Genomic DNA, 16300 nt, shown 5'->3' on the forward strand with positions numbered 1-16300 from the left:
GAAAATAGAAACAAAAAAAGCAAATGTCAGTAGCAACATAATGTTTGGGTAAATTTAGCACCAAAAACCGCAGGGGATTTCACAAACACTTATGAAGAGCATTGACATTTGCAAATGTCAAAAATAGAACATTTCCTGGGGAAAAATGTCCTTCCTCGACATCACAATAACTTGACATCTACTGAATTTTACAGCAGTTTATGGATTTATTTCATTGCAAGCTTTCCTCGTGGGGAACCCTGCAATTTAAATAACAAATCTGGACTCCTTCCTTATAGATGAGACATTTTTCAAGCAAGCTGACATTTCTTTCTGGATGGTACAGAAAGTATGAGAATGTGTGAGCTGCTGCCTGCTCTTCTTTACTTTTATATTTGTCAAAATATTTACACCAAGTTTGGGTTTTTGGAAAAGATATATTTTCGGTCAGCACCTCTTTGTCGTGTTATTGATTGAATCACGGAACATTAAACTTTGTGCGGACAAAGACTTGTTAAGCATACTCCCAATCGCTGCAGTTGCGAAAACAAACAAAACTAGACTGGCAAGACACCAGAAAACGAGGGCAAAAATTGGATTTCCACACAAAAATGTAAAGTTTTGATGGTAGACCAGAGAATAATTCTCACAAGAACTCAAATGTCCTCTCAGATATCAAAACATATTTGGGGAGAATTACTGATTTTTTTTTTATACCTAAATACATTTTTAAAAATGGGCTCCATCAAAAAGGGACTTTTTCTCATGCAGGGCAAAAAGGCTTGTACAAATAGTTGTTTTTTTAACTAAAAAGTGGTATCATGTGTATATATTTTTTTTAATTTTTACAACAGAACTACATCAGCAAAAAATGACTATGTAAAAATGCCAAATATCGATAATCCATCAATTTCTAATTCGCAGTGATAATGACACCAGTATCTTGGAAAAACAGGAGGTAGAGTAATTTATTAACATTGTCAAAATAACTTATGAACATTTGGTTGTTTAAAGCATTGAAAGTGAGAAATGAATGGACCCCAACATCAGGACACACTTATCTCAATCAAGCAGATATCCTTTTAAAAATTGTCTTCCATTTAAAATATCGGCTAAATACGCTGCTGCAAAACCAAATCCAGCAGCTTAAGGCAATATAGTTGCCTTCAAAAGTCAGTACCTATGTTTCATTTCCTTCATTAAAAGCATAAAATTGTGGCGTGAGTACATCCTGATTGTCCGACTGCGTAGCTTTAAAGAAAAGGTCCACAAGTTGAGGTAGGAGAACTATCTCAGGTATTCGTAAAGGTCAGAGTCCAGAGAGATGAGACCAAAGTAGCTCAGCAGGTTTACAAGTGAGCGCGTCATGCTCATCGCCGCCATCTCCGTCCTGCGGGGGAATTTATTTTAAGCGTGACAAACACCGTAAAGTAAGAATTCAGATTCGTCTAACCTTAACGCCAGCTCAAACTTGAGGCCCTCCCATCCTGTCCACAACCAGCGTACGACCCAGAACCTGTGCAGCATGCTGGTCCTCTCCGCCTGGATCTTCCCCCAGCACCGCACCGCGCTAAGGACCAATCACAAATCTGATCACTTCCCGTTGATTGGATGGGGTCGCCCGCCGTGCTACCAACCTCTTGGCCATGATGAAGTAGCGGTCCACGGGTGCCCCCAGGGTAATGTTGATGCTTCGGACTGTGTTGATGTTGCGGAAGACCAGCAGCATGGGGCGAGGCATGGACTTAAGCACTTGCATGATGCTGTTGAAGCGGTGGATGGCCATCTGGCGCATGTAAGCTGTCTCCTCCCGACTCAGGATGTTGGACAGACGCAGCTGCCGCATGTTGATGGGCCGCTGCAGCAGCATCTCGCAGAAGAGGAAGTACTCTGCCAAAGTAGGTTTTTTACTTTTAACACTGGCACTCACTGACGACTGAATTTGTACTTACCTTTCACCCCTAAGGCGTTGGAGTACTTCTCCATTGCGGCCTCGTTTCGCAGGACGATGGACCTCCATAGTTTGCACAGAGCCGCCCTGTCGCTGAAGGAGAGTAGAAATATGGTGTTATGGTCAGAAGTAGAAAGAACTCTTTTGAACAAGACAACTCTTACTGTTGGCTGAGGTATTCGTACAAGCCGTGATCCAAAAGCACCAACTCTGCCTTGCTGTCGGGGCCTCGCCTCACAAGGACTGCAGAAACACAACAAGGCTGTAGTTATAGACAACTTGCAAGCTTTTGTTAGAATTATAAAAGCATTACCGTATTCCCCAAAAATAGTGGCCATTCATTGGCTCAAACGGGTTTAGTTTGTAACAAAACATATACTCAAGGAAAAGACAATCAGTTTTAATAGATTGATTTTTTTATCTAGACGTGTCAACTGTTTATTACAAGTGCAACATTTATACCCATACAATAGTTTTTTATTTTAAAGGTGACTTAATCAGGTTTTGAATCATTATTTCCACAAAAAAATACTGAGAATTCAATGTTGAAGTATGTATTGAAAAAATAACAGGCATGCACAACTAAATACTAGTACAAGTATAGTAATCCCTTGTCTGTCACTGGTAATTGGTTCCAGACATTACCGCCATAAATAAGTTTCCGCAATGTAGGAGTGATTATTATAAATCAAATACCTTGTTTATTACCTTCTTATTAAATACATCAACATTATGAGAGCCCTATTGACATAAAATAACACCCTTTTGTCCAGGACTTCTCAAATAGTGGGCAGGTCTACTTGGGGGGTGTGGTGTGATGCAAGGGGGGAACATGCTTTATCAGTATAATTAATGCTTTAAAACGCACTTGGAAAAGCTGCTCACTATAAAAATTGCTCATTTTAGCTATTATTCCTGACATCTTAATTTTGATTTTTTTAAAAAGCAGCACAAATTGTTTTAATATTTTTTGTCCAGTCGGTTAAACTGTTTTCTGTATTGTCCTTCTGAGTTAATGTTACTGATAAATTTGAATTTATTGAGCTAATTTAATTTTGTGTATCAAATGGTAATAGTTTAATACTTATATATATATTTTTTTTCAGGCAAATTGATTCACTTTAAATATTTGTTTTATTGCAGACTAAAACAACTATACACTACAAACATACTTATAGATATATACATAAGGATACAGTGTGCATAAAACAAGATAGTACTTTATTTATTTCTCTTGAAGGAATAAATAAAAGTACTATATCTATGCACATGTGTACTTAATTTTCTTAGAAATGGTACTTTATAGTTGTGGGGTGTGGAATTATTTGTTCTTTCTACAGAGGGCGTAACAAAATAATTAAGCCACACTGGTTTAGTCATGTTGACACTCTTAATCCAATATAGTAATGCTCACTAAGACTTGAGCCAATCAGTGGCGATTATATTGAAAAGTATCATCTGATTGGTTTGGTATTCCGCCAATGCTATTGCAGGATTGATTTCTAAAGTTCCATTTTAATGCTTGGAAATGCTTAATTTAGGGTAAAAATATTATAAAATAGGCTTTAAAAATAAACTACCATGTGGTCAATATTTGACGTGGCGAGGGACAACTGTACAGTGTTCCATTTGGCAGGAGGCATTTATTTATACAATATTACATTTACAATATTACTTAATCATTAAGTCCACAAAAATACTGGTAATTTTACGCGATTGAAATTTTTAAATAATTTGTATAATACATTAACATGCAAGTCCAATTTAATTTTACTCCTGCAATACATGGCATGTTTATTAGAAATGACACCTATTGTATTGTTTGTTTTACCTTTTACACAATAAATTATGGTAGTTTTAATTATTTCAATATATATCATAAAATGCTGCCAAAATATTAGGTTCTCATAGTCATCATTGTCACCGACGTCCCACTGGGTGTGAGTTTTCCTTGCCCTTATGTGGGCCTACCGAGGATGTCGTAGTGGTTTGTGTTGTGGTTTGTGCAGCCCTTTGAGACACTAGTGATTTAGGGCTATATAAGTAAACATTAATTGATTTAGGTAATGTTGTGATGACTTACCAATATCATGAAATTGTATTTTGTGAGTGATTCTGAATATTTTAATGAGTATTATTCATCATGGTTCAAGTTATTTACCTGTGTATATATTTTTTTAAAGGAGTTATTTAAAGTGTAGCATTTCATTTGTCCAAGTCAACAACACAAGCGGCTTAATTGAGGTGGGCGCCTATTTGGGTAAATGGGATGATTATACTGTTTCAGTATAATTTTTAGTTTTACATTTAAAAATCCCAAACTTCCTTACCGTTTCCTGGGTGAGGATCAGCATGGATGAAACCCGTGTAGAAGATTTGCTCAGCAAACGCTCGGATCAATTTGTCTGCAGTCTGTGAAAGTTGGATGGTAATTTCATCATGACAGTTTATTCATAGAAAAAAAAACTAACGTACGTCTTTCAGGCTCAATCCTTGTCTTTTAATTTCTTCCACGTTGTTGATCTTGCAGCCGTTGCAAAACTCAGCAGTCAGCACTCGCTTTGAAGTGAAAAGGGGGATTTTAATAGATCAGCACATCAAGTCATCTTACGAGTCCTAAACCTCACCTTACTCGTTTGTTCCCAGAAGACTTTGGGCACCACGAGGAACTTGAAGTGTTTCAACTCATCGGCGCACCTCTCAGAGTTCCTGGCCTCGTTCTCAAAGTCCAGCTCTTGAGCCAACGTGCCCTTTAGGTCCTAAACGGTGATCAAAGTCAGAAATAATCTGCATCTGTCAAAGGTGCCCTATTATGCCTTTTTATTGCTGTGTTCAAGGTCCTGTGTCCCTAAAGCTTGGTTCTGTGAAGGGTCAAATGGGACATGTTTAAATGTGTCAATTTAATTACTTCAAGAACCTCTGTAGTGTCAGTGCATCATTAAATTAGTTTTCACCCATTAAAGTCAATGGGCGGATCCTAACACCTGATTGGTTATTCGGAAAATCCACTTGTCTGTGTGAAGCAGAGGAGTATTTAGTGTGACTAGATTAGATTAGATTACTTTGTTTCCAAGGGAACAATGCAATCTCATAAAACAGATGGTTAAATAAGCCAGAATTAGGCTAGTTTTTATCTGTAGTCCCCTGGCCGTGTGCAGAAATAACTTCCAACGATTTCAATAAATTGATCTACATAAACTAACATTCTCTGGGTCAGTAGGTCTTGCTTCCACAAACGCTGCAAGGTCTGAAATAAATAGAACCAAAAAGAAAAAGTATACACTCAGACTCCAAAAGACTAAGTTTCAAGTTTTAGACCAATCATTGATCTAAATTTGTGTTAGCCCCACCCATTGTTTTTGATGGGTGAGTTACACGTATAAAATACATTCATGAACCCAGGTCTGTGAAAAAAATTAAATCATAGAGATGTAACGGTATCAAAATTAGACAAACTTTGTTGATCCACAAGGGAAAGTGCATCTCACATTACGTTATCACAGTATTAAGGCCGCAGTATGTCGTACTGTACATACAAAAAAAAAAGATTTCGTAAAGTGTGTAAAATGCAGGCATGTGGGCACCCTTTGGGGAAAAAAACAAGGACCATTTTTATCAGCACAAAGTGCTGCCACGCAAACTCCGAAAGAAAATTTTGAAAATCAAGACTACATTTTCTGCAATTGGGTACATGTATATAGTAAATTTTACCTTTAGATGTATTCTCATTACAAACCTCTTTTGACTGTCTTTTTGACACTTACATGTGCCGTGTAATATACCACATATTTTTTTTGTTTTTTTTTCCATAAATAATTTACCAACATTATCATCATTCGAAAGTTTCTCATTTGGCAATTTGATTCTGTAGCCATGCCCCCACAGGTGATATGCTTCCGGTGTTGTGACTTCTGTCTACATCCATCCAACCTACTCAGTGGCCTTATTAGAGTGTGCGCCCTGAGATTGGTAGGTTGTGAATTCAAAGGGAGGAGGCAACTTCACACAGATATATGCTATAATAATACAGCCTGACCCACCCAGTGTGTACATTCACCAGTTGAAATGTGGAGAGCAGCATTGTAAAACAAGAAAATAAATGCAGGCTTCGCTACACATCTTAAAGCCTGGGGCTCTGCTATATGAATTATGTATTTAAATGCTTGCTGACCTTAAGGACCCATCGGAAGCCAAAGCTTGGGTGCATGAACTTTACGATGTCCAGCAGGATCTCCAAGGTTCTGATGTCGCCGTCAAAGCGGTCCCTGAGGTCGATGTACTGCACTTTGACGGCGACCAAGGTTCCATCAAACAGTTCCGCCTTGTGAACCTGTGCCAAGCTAGCAGCAGCTAGGGGCTCGTAGTCAAAGGTTTTGAAAATCTGCAGTGGACTTTTGTTGAAGTCTTCTTGGAAAAGAGCATCCACCTGTTGTGTAGGGGAAAAAAGCCTGAGAAATCTCACCATGTGCTCTTTAGGTTTGTTTTCCCTTTCAGTCCTCACCTCTTTGTACCTCCTGTTCAAGGCTTTGTCTTCCAGGATCTGCAGCGTGCGGATGTACTCGGGCGGCAGGAGGTGGTTAAAGGAACAAAGACCTTGGCCCAGTTTGATGTATATGCCGCCGTTTTTTACCGCACCCTCCACCATGCTCTCTGCTGCCCTCCGGTGGCATTCCGACATGCCGGCCAAGTAGGATGGGCTGCTCTGGCAGGTAAGACGTGAACAGTAGTAACGCTCGCCGTCATTTGGCGTTCAAAAACAGCAATATGAGCATTTTAAGATTGCAGTTCAGGACATAGATAGGGAGCACATTCTTGCTAATGAAAAGGACTGTGACAAAAATAGTAACTTAATACCAACCACATTGAAGAAAACGATTCAAAACTTTACATGCAAAATTAAACAAAAATAACACAAACTCGCTACCTTGGATGAACTAAAATATTAGACTTATAAAGGATCATGACCATGCTATACAAGTATTACTTAAACCAGAGTCAACGAATCGGCAGCTTTTTACATGCTTAAAGGCCTACTGAAACCCACTACTACAGACCATGCAGTCTAATAGTTTATATATCAATGATGAGATTGCAATTTAGTTTACTAAATTGCAATTTGAAATTTCCCACAAAGTATCCTGTTGAAAACGTCGCGGAATGATGACGCGTGCGCGTGATGTCACCGGTTGTAGCGGCTAAAAGTCGTCTGCTTTAATCGCATAATCACACAGTATTCTGGACATCTGTGTTGCTGAATCTTTTGCAATTTGTTCAATTAATAATGGAGACTACAAAGAAGAAAGATGTTGTTGGAAAGCGGAGTATTGCGGCCGGCTGTAGCAACACAAACACAGCCGGTGTTTCCTTGATTACATTCCCGAAGGTGAAACTTTACTATGGAACAGAGCGGTCAAGCGAACATGGTTCCCGACCACATGTCATCCGGCAGGTTTTGGTGAGAAAATTGTGGTAATACGTCGGCTCTTACCGTGGTTATGAGCGGAGCTTGCGTCCTCCTGCAGCTGCGGATTCTCTTACCTCCTCCCACCGGAGACACTGGCGGTCACCACACCCGTGGCCACACCCCTCCGACTTTCAGGTACCATATAATCTCACGAAAACACTAGTAACACAATAAGCAGATAAGGGATTTTCCAGAATTATCCTAGTAAATGTGTCTAATAACATCTGAATCGCTCCCACTGCCCTCGCCTTTTTTTCTTTCTTCTAGTCCTTCACTATCCTCATCCACGAATCTTTCATTCTCGCTCAAATTAATGGGGAAATCATCGCTTTCTTGGTCCGGATCGCTCTAGCTGCTGGTGTCCATGATTGTAAACAATGTGAGGATGTGAGGAGCTCCACAACCCGTGACGTCACGCGCACATCGTCTGCTACTTCCGGTACAGGCAAGGCTTTTTTATTACAGACCAAAAGTTGCGAACTTTATCGTGGATGTTCTCTACTAAATCCTTTCAGCAAAAATATGGCAATATCGCGAAATGATCAAGTATGACACATAGAACGGACCTGCTATCCCCATTTAAATAAGAAAATATCATTTCAGTAAGCCTTTAAATTACCAGTGGAGTGTAAAAACAAGTTGACTTTATATGCCTAGTTGTTTTTCCTTGTATCCAGTAAACCATATCCAATTGTATTTACAATCTGCAAAGTATGTGAAAACACAGTGTAAAGATAAAAAAATGCAACAAATTCAGTCAGCCATTTTGAATATTGCGCTCTGAATACCCTTGACTATTTTCGGACATTGACGTCAGAGTATGAACACTTCTGCTCTCTGACCAAGTTATCATATCAGTCATACTGGAAATATGCAAAAAATTGGAAAGAGACGTACTGTTTTATTCACAATCCTTATGTCAGACAAGAAATCATATGTGTGGCTTTTTTATGCATTTGAAATCGGAAATAAATCGTCAACAATTGATTCAACAAATCAAGTGTCCTTAATTGTTCCCATTGTACTCTCTTTAAAAACATCCAGGAGCTGCCAACAATATTCCATTTACCTGAAAATTATCCAAGTATGAGTGATATCATCATAAGCACCAATGCAAGCTTGACTATTTTAGTGGCGCATTAACAGCATTGAGCTAATGCTGGCTCACACTGCTATTGTTGACACTGAGCCGGCGGCTGTTTCTGCTTCGTCTCATTAAACTTACTAAAAGTAAATTCTAGATTACAATTCAAGCATCTCTCACCTGGGACTAGACAAACGTGGCCATGGACCGAGAGACTGGTAGACTTTGACATCCCCCAGGATAACAAAATGAACCCCACAAGACTTTCTGCTGGAACAGTTTCTAACCCTTCACGAGAATTGCGATTGAATCTTCCTTATGTGAGCGTCCCGTCAGTCGGCATCCCAGCAAGAGTGGAAATATTACAGTGTTTGTTTTATTCTGTTTTTTTATTGTTAGTTTGAATGTTTAGCGCCTGGCCATGCAGCAGATGCTAGTGTCACAAGGAAATTGCATCCATCAGTCAGCTTCTAAATCGTATTGCTCATCCTCGTTGTGTTCGGGCTCAAAAATACAAAGTCTTGTATCATAATTTTTCCAAAAGTAATCGTTGTTGGCTCTCACAAAGTCTGCCTATTTATCATTGTTGTTGATGGGGAAAGGATCTTTGGTTCCTAGCGCAAAGTCAAGTTATCACATGACTGGCTTCCTCATCATCTCTCAAATTCATACTATTTTAACCATATCTATCTGTTCGCAACCTTTGGAAGTATTTTGGTGTCATAAAAGAGATATATATGATAATAGCTTCAATATAGAGGCAACTTGTTTTTACACTCTACTGGTACTTTAAGAGAACAAAGTTGTCAGAATGATAAGAACATCCATCCATTTTCTACCGCTTGTCCCGTTCAGGGTCGCAGGGACATAAATAATTATGAATGACTTAATAAATAATTATGAATGACTGTCATATAGTTGTTCATAAAATAACTAAAAAATAATAAATAAAAAATCGATCCATTGTCATGTCTCAATGATCGTGAACGATAGGCAAAATTCCAAAAAAGTGCAGTTCCCCTTTATGCTGCATTTAGAAGTAGATGTAAAAATTAAAGCCATAAATATGTGTATGCTTTATTATCCGACAAGTTGAATACTCGTTAAGCTAGTCAATGAATGACTAATACATTACAAATAAACTACAGCTTAACATAAAAGCCATTGGCAATGTTATTTTAAAAAAAATATCAATTTCAATGTGCAACCGGATGTTTATGTGTCAGGTCAAATGCTTCAGGTTACATTTTTTGGACTTCAGATGGATTATTAATTAAAATTGAAATCACAAGTTAAAAAGGTATGCAATAAAATCTCTCAAACTACTGTTTCATCAGAACGTAACTATCACTCAGTGGCGCAACTGTTTCCATGCACGCCTTGATACGCTCCCATATCAAATACTGTTTAACTACCTGGTCAAATATAAAGGTCACCACCTTCAAACCACTGGAATCCTTGTACAAACAAACAAAGATACTGGATGGAAACCCATGGATTATCACTTTCGTACAGTATCACGCAAACGCAAGCTTCTAAATTGGGATAAAATTATCAAATACACAAATCTCTATGTCTCCCATTTAAAATGTTCAATGGGCTGCCTTCACCACCACTCAGTTTATCAACATCAGATCAGCTCAAAGGGGCAGTTGGCCAATCCTCCTGTCTTACAGCAGTGCATCTCTGGATCTCTATCCCCAAAAGCATGAGAGAATCAACATCTCTCAATAATTGTATAATTATTTTAAAGAAATGGCTGATGGATAACAATCAGTGTTCACATGGGTGTCTACTATCATGAATGTTGTCTCTTGTTCAAGTGTGTGTGCATTTGCAGAGCTGTATGCTCAACTGTGTGTATGTAGGGAGCTGATTGTAACAGCCCTTGCGTGTCTCCATGCATGGTAATAGTTTTAATTAGAAAGGTACGTTTATTGTTTTACCCTGTCTTTTTCAGGGTCTAAATGTAACATCTGTACAGGGTCTGCAGATGAAAATGTGCCTGATAGCTAGATCTGGTGCATTTACAGAAATGCTCATTAATGTAAACTTTTCCTGTTGGTGCAGCATTGTTGTTGTGTACATGAAGCTTACCTCATCCAGGCCACGAAGAGCCACATTGGTGGTCCACCAGTAATCCGCCGATATGAATAGTCCCACAGAGAGAGATCTAAAACAAGCGAAATGTGATTTAAAATGGAAGTAAATACTATCCAAAAGCCACGCGGGCCAAAAACGCCACACAAAACCAGTAGATCTGACCCCTTGTACGCTTCTAAAGCTCACAAACGCTCTTTATTAGAGATGGCCGATAATGGCTTTTTTGACGATATCCGATATTGTCCAACTCTTAATTACCGATTCCGAAATCACCCAATACCGATATATATTGTTAACACATTATTATGCCTAATTTTGTTGTGATGCCCTGCTGGATGCAATAAACAAAGTAACAAGGTTTTCCAAAACAAATAAACTCAAGTTATGGAAAAAAAATGCCAACATGGCACTGCAATATTTTTAATTGAAGTCACAAAGTGCATTTTTTTTTTTTAACATGCTTCAAAACAGCAGCTTGGAATTTATATTGTAACTTCCCGGAAAAGTTAGTGCTGCATGGGATTCTGGGTATTTGTTCTGTTATGTTTATGTTGTGTTATGGTGTGGATGTTCTCCTGAAATGTGTGTCATTCTTGTTTGGTGTGGGTTCACAGTGTGGCGCATATTTGTAACAGTGTTAAAGTTGTTTATACAGCCACCCTCAGTGTGACCTGTATTGCGGTTGACCAAGTATGCCTTGCATCCAACTGTGTGTGTGAAAAGCCGTAGATATTATGTGATTGGGCCGGCAGTCAAAGGCACCAAATCTGCCCAAAGCCTTCAGAATCAATAATGCGGGGTGTAAGTGAATTGACAAACAGTTGCGATAGCCAACCAGATCACAAGTTTTTGTCAGTGAGGCCTTTTATATGGCCTAAGGCAGAGATATATATATATATATATATATATATATATATATATATATATATATACATACATACATATATATATATATATACATACATACATACATATATATATATATATATATATATATATATATATATATATATATATATATATATATATATATATATATATATATATATATATATATATAGAGTAACGTTCGAGCTACGTAACATAAGAACTCCCATTACCCAGCATGTGCAACAGCCCTGTTTAGGTTGTTGAATGTAGACATGCAGCAGGATGTTTTTGATGAGCACGCTGGGGAGTAAACTTTAAGAACTCAGCCAACACGCCTCGTCTGCATCTTTAATGATTACACAAGACAACACATATTTGCAAGGCCATTTTCAAGAAGGATAGTTAAAGAGAAACTACATCTTGTGAGCCAGAATCAAGCTCAGCTGTCCCGGCGATGAAATGAGAGTTCAGATATTTTATTTCTTAATTTTTTCCACGTTGAATATGGTTTTTGGCAAATTTAAATTTTGACACTACCACATAAGATACTTTTTAATTGCTGATGTGGGTTTATTGATTTTTATATGCGCCAGAAAATAACCTATTTTGTACAATTTGCAGTAGTGCGTAAATGTGTTTCTGTGTAGTATTTCTCCAGCAATGGTCATATGGTGACATCAATGATGGTTTTTTGAAAGGTAATCCGTGAAGTCGGACATCACTTAAGGCATAGGTGGGAAAGGCACGGCCCCCCACTGCTTTTTAAGCTACATTAGTGGGCCAAAATGTTGTAACTAGAGATGTCCGATAATAGCGGACTGCCGATGTTATCGGCCGATAAATGCTATAAAATGTAATATTGGAAATTATTGGTATCAGTTTCAAATGTATGACTTTTTAAAAACGCCGCCGAGAGAGAAACAGAGGGCCAATAAACCTTAAAGGCACTGCCTTAGCGTGCCAGCCCAGTCACATAATATCTGCGGATTTTCACACACACAAGTGAATGCAAGGCATAATTGGTCAACAGCCATACAGGTCACACTGAGGGTGGCCGTATAAACGACTTTAACACTGTTACAAATATGCACCACACTGTGAACCCACACCCAACAAGAATGACAAACATTTCGGGAGAACATCCGCACCATAACAACATACACAAAACAGACCGAATACCCAGAACCCCTTGCAGCACTAACTCTTCCAAGACATTACAACAGGGGTCGGGAACCTTTTTGGCTGAGAGAGCCATGAAAGCCATATATTTTAAAATGTATTTTTGTGAGAGCCATATAATATTTTTTAACACTGAATACAACTAATTGCGTGCATTTTTAAGTAAGACAAACATTTTTAGAGTATAATACGTCTATTATTTTAAATAAATAACATTGTTATTCTGAAGCCAACCAATTATAAATAAAATACTTCTTACCATTAATGGGACTTCTTGAACAGGTGCGGTATAAAACGGATGGATGGATTAAAATGCATGAGAATGTTTTATATTTTGAACCTGATTTTTAACACATTGTATACCAGCGGAATTATCGTGTTAAACAATATCAGCTGAGATTTAACTGAGAGCCAGATGCAGTCATCAAAAGAGCCACATCTGGCTCGAGAGCCATAGGTTCCCTACCCCTGCACTACAATATACACCCCCCACAACCCCACCTCAACCTCCTCAACCTCCTCATGCTCTCTCAGGGAGAGCATGTCCCACATTCCAAGCTGCTGTTTTGAGGCATGTTTAAAAAAAAAAGCACTTTTTGACTTCAAAAATAAATATGGCAGTGCCATGTTGGCATTTTTTTCCCATAACTTGAGTTGATTTATTTTAGAAAGCCTTGTTACATTATTTAATGCATGAGTGTCAAACTCTGGCCCGCGGGCCAAATCTGGCCTGCCGTGTAATTTAACTTGACCCTTGAGGCAATATCAATTTAGCATTAGAGCTGGCCCGCCGGTGTTATACAGTGTCGGTGCCTCTGTAACACAGCATTCACCGCTAATACTCATACTTGCCAACCCTCCTAATTTTCCCGGTAGACTCGTGAAGTTCAGTGCCCCTCCCGAAAATCTCCCGGGGCAACCATTCTCCCGAATTTCTACCGATTTCCACCTGGACAACTATATTGGGGGTGTGCATTTAAGGCACTGCCTTTAGCGTTCTCTGCAACCTGTCGTCATGTCTGCTTTTCCTCCATACTAACAGCGTGTCACATAATATTTGTGGCTTTTACACACACGCACAAGTAAATGCAAGGCATACTTGGTCAACAGCCATACAGGTCACACTAAGGATGGCCGTATAAACAACTTTAGCACTGTTACAAATATGCGCCACACTGTGAACCCACACCAAACAAGAATGACAAACATTTTGTGTGAACATCCGCACCGTAACACAACAGAAGAAATACCAAGAATCCTTTGCAGCACTAACTCTAACGGAAAACTTCCAGCAAACTGACCAATAATTAACGTTTTATTCATGCATTTTCTCTTGCTACTTCAAGGCTTGAATGTTTGGTTCATTCATTATTATTTTATTTTCAAATTTATTATTAGCCTGTGGAAAAAAATTGATATTTACCTCAGAAGATTGCAAATAGAAAAAAAGGCATAAAATTTGTATTTAAATTTTATTTGATATGCCATTGATATTTTTTTTATTATCATTATTATAGTTTAAAACTGGATTTTGCATGTCACTAAAGTTATACAAGCTTTGCTTGTTCAATATTTAATGCAAAACTTGCTTGGGTCCCTATTAAAAGGTTAATTTGTTCAACCTCGGCCGGCGGCTTTGTTCCGTTTAAAATTTTGGCCCACTCTGTATTTGAGTTTGACACCCCTGATTTAATGCATTCAGCGGGGCATCACGACAAAATTAGGCATAATAATGTGTTAATTCCACGACTTTATATATCGGTTGATATCAGTATTGGTAATTAAGAGTGGGACAGTATCGGGATATTGGCAAAAAAGCCATTATCGGACATCTCTAGTTATATCGCCACTCATTATGCAGTTTTACACATACCTGCAAAAACGGCCAAAGCCTTCGACGACTATCCTCATCTTCCTCCTCTCTCTCGGGTCCGACACGGCGTACTTGACGCCTGTCGCCGCCGGCACGCCGACAGCAACGGCAGCGAGCGTCTTCCATAACAATCCCCCGCGTCTGCCTTCCCTGTCAAATAAAATAGATTAATTATCATCCAGTTGGGACAGTGTGGGCTCACATTTAGTACCTGAGAGTAGTGAAATGTCTGGAGCTCTGCAGCGAGGAGTCTGAATGTCTTTGGAGAAGATTCTGCACACATAATCTACACTAGAGGGGAAGAAAGCACAACATTAACTATTAAGTATTTGTAAGTAACGATCCGGCAAAAAAATAAAGTGAACTGTGGACTTTAAGCCGAGCAGTGGTTTGCCTGATATTTAAACAAGGCAGAACCCAAGCAGGCTCTAACATTCCTATAATAACATGAGTTTCATGGAGTGTTTGCCGTGTGTTATGAGAGGAAAGAGGGCAAGGAGGGTGGGAGTGTAAGCCAAGGCCAACGTAGCCAGCCCAGGACATGTTTGTTGTTTTTGTTTTGAACGCGAGGGACGCAATGTCTCAAATATATGCCCGAGATGGTCAAGTCACGTCAAATAAATAAGATAATTATTCTTGTCGACAAAGAGGCTGACTAGTTACACATTCTCAAACTAGATAGTTAATAACAACCATGACCAAATTGATGGAAAGACATAACAGCATGCAAAAAAACAACTTCGTACGCCTAATTAGCATATGTTACTCAGTTGGTCACTAAGCACCTTTGTTAGCGTCTCGCTAACTTTAGCTGACTAGGCTACTTTGAAAACACGGCTTCGAAATGAAATGTGAGCGACATACAGCTCCCTGGATCCTCCTCGTCATGTTTCCTGAGTTAATGACGCCTCTTCGCCGGACGAACTTGTGTCCAAAGTGACCACTTTCGCGTGTAAAAAAAAAAGTGCTTCTTAATGACGTCCGCCTGGCCAGCCTTTCACCACGTGTCACCGTACGAGCACGCTATTGGTCAAACTGGTCAAAGAAGGCGGGAACTTAAAGAAGGTTCCCGCCGACTCACTTCCGCTTTCGCCGTTAAGAACATCATTAACTAATATACCATCCAACGATCCATTTCTACTGCTTGTCTTTTTCTATTTGCTCACGAGAGTAAATAGAAATAGAGATGCTATTCACACACTTATTTCCACTGTTTTATTTCCTTGAATTGCCGCCGGGGTGCTAATTAATTTAAAACCTCTTCTCACTCCTGCGCTTACCAAAGGCATGCGGTACAAGTAAGCATGTAAGATTACACACCTCCTCTTTCTGCTGTAAAAAATGTGAATGATCCAGTTGACACTGCTGTGGGGAAACTTTGCTTTGATCAGAAAAATAACAGAAAAATCCGCAGCTTATTCCAAAATGATTGTGTGTCTGTGTCCTATGTAATTGCCCCCTGGAATAAAAGTGAAGTGAAGTGAATTATATTTATATAGCACTTTTCTCTAGTGACTCAAAGCACTTTACATAGTGAAACCCAATACCTAAGTTACATTTAAACCAGTGTGGGTGGCACTGGGAGCAGGTGGGTAAAGTGTCTTGCCCAAGGACACAATGGCAGTGACTAGGATGGCGGAAGCGGGAATCGAACCTGCAACCCTCAAGTTGCTGGCACGGCCGCTCTACCAACCGAGCTATGCCACCCCACAATAATGTTGTAAATGATATCTGTTGGGTCTAAATGTGGTCCCTTCCTAACAGGTATTTACTTACCAACAAAGTCAAAGAGATATC

The 16300-nt window shown here is 39.1% G+C and overlaps 1 protein-coding gene across 2 annotated transcripts; it reads right to left on the bottom strand.

Annotated features, from left to right (window-relative positions):
• Positions 1-922: 922 nt before the first annotated feature.
• Positions 923-15526, bottom strand: adck5 (aarF domain containing kinase 5). 2 transcript variants are annotated; one of them, XM_061897351.1, is made up of 14 exons: positions 15368-15526; positions 14715-14794; positions 14504-14653; positions 10576-10651; positions 6432-6632; positions 6102-6356; positions 4558-4689; positions 4406-4489; positions 4261-4342; positions 2095-2173; positions 1932-2023; positions 1617-1869; positions 1433-1549; positions 923-1369 (listed from the first exon to the last, which is right to left on the bottom strand). In XM_061897351.1, exons 1-14 carry the CDS (start codon positions 15389-15391, stop codon positions 1267-1269), a joined length of 1728 nt encoding a protein of 575 aa, XP_061753335.1. In that variant the 5' UTR covers positions 15392-15526; the 3' UTR covers positions 923-1266. The 2 variants fall into 2 exon arrangements, with proteins under 2 accessions (XP_061753335.1, XP_061753336.1); XM_061897352.1 differs by lacking the exons at positions 14715-14794; positions 15368-15526 and having other exon boundaries at positions 6432-6627; positions 14504-14651.
• Between the last annotated feature and the right edge of the window lie 774 nt (positions 15527-16300).

This window comes from Nerophis ophidion, linkage group LG04 (assembly GCF_033978795.1).
Source record: "Nerophis ophidion isolate RoL-2023_Sa linkage group LG04, RoL_Noph_v1.0, whole genome shotgun sequence".
Classification (NCBI taxonomy): Eukaryota; Metazoa; Chordata; class Actinopteri; order Syngnathiformes; family Syngnathidae; genus Nerophis; species Nerophis ophidion.